This window comes from Apium graveolens, chromosome 8 (assembly GCF_009905375.1).
Source record: "Apium graveolens cultivar Ventura chromosome 8, ASM990537v1, whole genome shotgun sequence".
Taxonomy (NCBI): Eukaryota; Viridiplantae; Streptophyta; class Magnoliopsida; order Apiales; family Apiaceae; genus Apium; species Apium graveolens.
The window spans coordinates 34,612,825-34,617,743 of record NC_133654.1 but is presented as its reverse complement, the minus strand read 5'-3'; the positions used below and the strand labels follow the sequence as shown (position 1 = coordinate 34,617,743).

Sequence of the window (4,919 nt, the reverse complement as noted above, 5' to 3'; positions counted from 1 at the left end):
TACAACTATAATGAAGAATATAAAAGGCTTCTTCTCTGTAGCCGTCTTGTGCTCTCTAGATCTTCGTATTGCTCTCCCTTGTCTCCTTGTTATTAAAAATGACTTATTAATTGTTTATATATGCTTCTGGACGACCAAGGCTCTCAAATTCTTCGAATTCAAGTCAAAACAAGATTCTAGCAAAAGTAACTGGCGCGGCCGCCCCAACCTCCACGCGGGCGCGCGTGCTTCCTGCTCAACTGGCGTGGCCGCCCCACCTTCCACGAGGGCATGCCGACTTTCTAATCCTTGGCTCCAATTTCTTGTTTCTTCTGTATCGTGAGCTCCGTCAATCAGAATTTGGCAATCCAATAGTCCACGTGAAGCTATCGAGATGCTATTCAACATGAGAATGGTCTTCACTTCAGAATCTGACCTCATTTTAGTAATATTTTCTTGAAAAGCTCATTTATTCATCCAACTAATGCCTATAATGCAAAAACACAAAAACACATAAAAAATACCAATAACTTGAGTTCAAAACACCAAATTAAGCTTGTAATGAAGCGTTCCAAGTAGATATAAAATCCACTTATCACACCCCCAAACTTGAATCGATGCTTGTCCTCAAGCATAAACACACTCAAAACTATAAAACAAACTAATGAATGAATGCAACTACGTGAATGCAACTAAATGATAATGTATTTAGCAAAAAAAACTAAATGATAATGCAATCGATCCCCTCAAAATAGCCATAACCAACCAACAAACCAATGCCTCTAAGAATGCAATGACTCTAAACATAGTTCGAATAAAACCCACAAACCAACTCATAAACCAGAAACGTGTGTGTGTGGATGCTTAACATTTATACTCTCGATACTAGATCAATAACCATAACTTATCTATCATCAAAAAATCAGAAGTTTATAAACAGAATAGACGTTAAACACATATTGACTCACAACACCTCCTTCCTACTAGAGTTATACAAGGATTCACACTATTATTAAACACATAATAAAGATGCTTATTTGACCGTGCTGTGAATGAGGTCCCAAAAGACATATAAAATAATACCCATATAGAGAGCGTTAAGTTAGCGGATCCCAGACTATCAAAGCCTTAGGTCACTAGGACAAAGTCCCCTATAACTTAATAACTCGAGTATTAAAGAGCTCACTTGTGTTCAATTATGCATAACACATATTTTTTTCTTTTTTTTCTTTTTTTGAATGAATGCGTTTCACTCCATCTCATTCAACCCTAGACTACTCCATAAAAATATGAGCCGACTACTAGCCACTTGACGCCTAGCCTTATTCACTACTAGCAATGAAATCCAGCTTTTCTACCAGTTTTAAAATTCAGTGTTCTTTTGTCATTAAGAGAATACTAAAAATTCTAGATATAAACAAGTGATAAAATCTCAACAAATAAATAAATATGATTATGATCTAGATCAAAAGCAATCCTATAAGACTTAGTGGGGGGAAAAATTCTGGGCATGCAAATCAATTCATTAAGACTTAAATAACCCTCAATTCGTCATCACCAAACTCAAATTAACATCAACTTATCAATCAGAAACAGCTCAACATAAGAAATCATGATAAAAACATGCACATGCAACTATATGAACTCACCAGAGACCAATCGAACTACATATCAACAAGTCTGGAGAAGCAAAATATACAAGATCACAAACGGGGAGGTTTCAACTACTGAACTGGCTTACGCTCCTTACACTATCACCCCCAAACTTAAAATTTTCAATATCCTCATTGAAGGAAATAATAAGGATTTCAGGCATACCTAGTCGTCATACATATCACCTTCCTCGGGTAGAGTATCAGGTGGTGGGTACACAGAATGAGCACCAAACACCGGCCAATCAACCTCAACACCAATGGCTCGGAAAATAGTTCCCAAAGCTTGTGTCAAGTCTCCCGCAAAATGACTGTACATGTTGTGCATCGCATCCATGCGTCTGGCCAATCTCCTGAACTGCGCATCACCAAGCCCAGAACCATCCCCTTCCTCCCGTAGAACATGCGAAGAACTAGCCATGAGAACAATAAGGATTTTGTGTGTAAGTACCGGATATGAAAAACTAGGGTTTTGAGAGAATAAGAAAATGTATATATATATAAGAGATGTGTATGTATATATAGGATATGTGAGGGAAATGGTAGGGTTTAGAGTTGTTTAGGAAAGGAATTAGGGGAGGATTAGGGTTCAAATTTGGGCTGGGGTGTTTTTGTTTTAAATTTTTCTGTTTTCCCCTTTTTTCTTTTCCAGAACTTCCGCGCGGCCGCCCCGCATACCCGCGCGGGCGTGCCGTGTTCCTCACATTTCCGCGCAGCAGCCCCGCTTCTGAAGCGGGTGCACCAGTGCTTCTGTAAAACTGATTTTTTTTTGCTTTTTTGTTCTTTGTCGACGTACTATACAAAATACATGGGTTGCCTTCCACGAAGTGCTTGGTTTACGTCTCTAGCTTGACGTGAAATCTCGGATTCAAGATATTGAAAGAACAACGCTCACCACCTCACGGTTCGCCGTATCTCCATAGTAATGCTTTAATCTCTGCCCATTCACCTTGAACGCTTAATCCGAATGCGTATCAAAAATTTCCACAGCTCCATGTGGAAACATAATTTTGATCGTGAATGGCCTTAACCACATCGACTTAAGGTTTCCCGAAAAAAGTCGAAGACGGGAGTTGTACAATAGAACCTTCTGACATGGCACAAAAGACTTGCGCACTAATCTCCTATCATGCCATCTCTTAACTTTCTCCTTGTACACTTTGTTATTGTCATAAGCCTGTAGTCGAAACTCCTCGAGTTCATTTAGTTGAAGCATTATTTTCTCTCCAGCAGCTTCCAAGTCAAGATTTGGCTTCTTCAAAGCCCAATATGCTTTATGCTCCAACTCTGCAGGCAAATGACATGCCTTCCCATACATCAACTGGAAAGGAGACATATCCAGAGGAGTCTTGAATGTTGTTCTATATGCCCAAACAGCTTCATCTAGCTTCAAAGACCAATCTTTTCTTGATGGACTCACCACCTTCTCTAAGATACGTTTAATCTCCCCATTAGTTTGAGGATGGTAAGCTGTGGCAATACGATGATTCACGTGATACTTCTCCATCAATGCAGTGAACTTGTGATTGTAGAAATGCGATCCCTCATCACTGATTATGACTCTCGGAATGCGAAAACGCGTGAATTTCTTCTTATGAAGAAAGTTAATCACCACCTTAGCATCATTGGTCGGTAACGCTTTAAGCTCGACCCATTTAGACACATAATCAACCGCTAAAAGAATATACTGATTATTGCCGGACGAGACAAATGGCCCCATGAAGTCGATTCCCCAAACATCAAAAATCTCAACTTCGAGCATCATATTAAGAGGCATCTCGTCTCTCTTGGTTATATTACCAACTCATTGACAGCGATCACATCTCGAAATGAACTAATCAGCATCCTTAAACAAAGTAGCCAAGAAGAATCCTGCTTGAAGGATACGAGCAGTTGTCTTCTCTCCACCATAATGTCCACCATACACAGTAGAATGACAGTCTCGTAAGATTCCCTCAGTCTCACTATACGGAATGCATCATCTAATAATCTGGCCAGCTCCCTGTCTAAACAAGAACGGCTCATCCCATCGATACCACTTCACCTCATGTAGAACCTTCTTCGTTTGAGCATAAAAGAGATCTGGGGGAATGACATTACTTACAAGATAGTTCACAATATCTGCAAACCATGGTTCATCTTCTTGTACCGCAAAACGTTGCTCATCGGGAAAAGATTCATTGATCTAAATCTTGTCCAGTGAAGCCTTGCCTTGATCTTCCAAGCATGATAGATGATCAGCTACCTGATTCTCTGTACCTTTCCGATCCTTGATTTCCAGCTCGAATTCTTGAAGTAAGAGAATCCATCGAATCAAGCGAGGTTTTGAATCTTTCTTCGAGACCAAATATCGAATAGCAGCGTGATTAATGTAAGCTATCACCATTATCCCAAGTAAATAAGATTGAAATTTCTCAAAACCATAGACAATTGTCAGAAACTCCTTCTTTGTAGTAGTGTAGTTCAGCTGAGCACCATTAAGGGTATTACTAGCATAGTAAACCATATGGAAAATGTTCTGCTTCTTCTGGCCAAGAACTGCTCCAACTGAATAGTCACTAGCATCACACATCATCTCGAAGGGCTCATTCCAATCAGGTGCAGTAATTACAGGCGCTGTAGTCAAACTCTTCTTCAAGCTTTCAAAAGCAACTAGACATTCTACATCAAATTTGAAGGGAACATCCTTTTCCAGAAGATTGCACAAAGGCTTAGAGATTTTGGAGAAATCTTTGATGAATCGCTGATAAAAACCCGCATGACCAATAAAACTGCAGACTCCTTTAACTGAAATAGGCGGAGGAAGATTTTCAATGACCCCCACTTTGGCCTTATCCACTTCAAGACCCTTTCTAGATACTTGTGCCCAAGAATGATACCATGTTGCACCATGAAGTGACATTTCTCCCAATTGAACGCCAGATTGGTCTCAACATATCTTTTTAGCACCAACCCAAGATTTTGCAAACATTCGTCATAAGAAGTCCCGAACACGGAAAAGTCATCCATGAACACCTCCACATTAGTGCCAATCATATCTGATAAAATAGCCATCATGCATCTCTGAAAAGTAGTAGGTGCACCACAAAGTCCGAAAGAGACTCGATGAAAAGCAAAAGGGCCAAATGGACAAGTAAACGTGGTCTTATCTTGATCTTTTGGAGCAATGCAAATCTAATTATGTCCCGAATAACCATTCAAAAGACAATAGTACTCATGACCAGCCAACTTGTCAAGCATTTGATCAATGAATGGAAGCGGGAAGTGATCTTTCCTTGTGGCTTTATT

At 39.8% G+C, this 4,919-nt stretch overlaps 1 protein-coding gene across 1 annotated transcript; it reads right to left on the bottom strand.

Moving 5' to 3' along the window:
* Positions 1-2,589: 2,589 nt before the first annotated feature.
* Positions 2,590-3,138, bottom strand: LOC141679476 (uncharacterized). Its single transcript, XM_074485971.1, has 2 exons — positions 3,052-3,138; positions 2,590-2,952 (listed from the first exon to the last, which is right to left on the bottom strand). The coding sequence occupies exons 1-2, from the start codon at positions 3,136-3,138 to the stop codon at positions 2,590-2,592; spliced, it is 450 nt and encodes a 149-aa protein (XP_074342072.1).
* Between the last annotated feature and the right edge of the window lie 1,781 nt (positions 3,139-4,919).

Excerpts from the sequence above, each read along its gene's own strand:
- LOC141679476 (XM_074485971.1), bottom strand. The coding sequence starts at position 3,138 with ATGGAGAAGTATCACGTGAATCATCGTATTGCCACAGCTTACCATCCT. Across the intron at positions 2,953-3,051 it reads AACGTATCTTAGAGAAGGTG|TTGATGTATGGGAAGGCATG; the intron begins GTGAGTCCATCA and ends TCTCCTTTCCAG.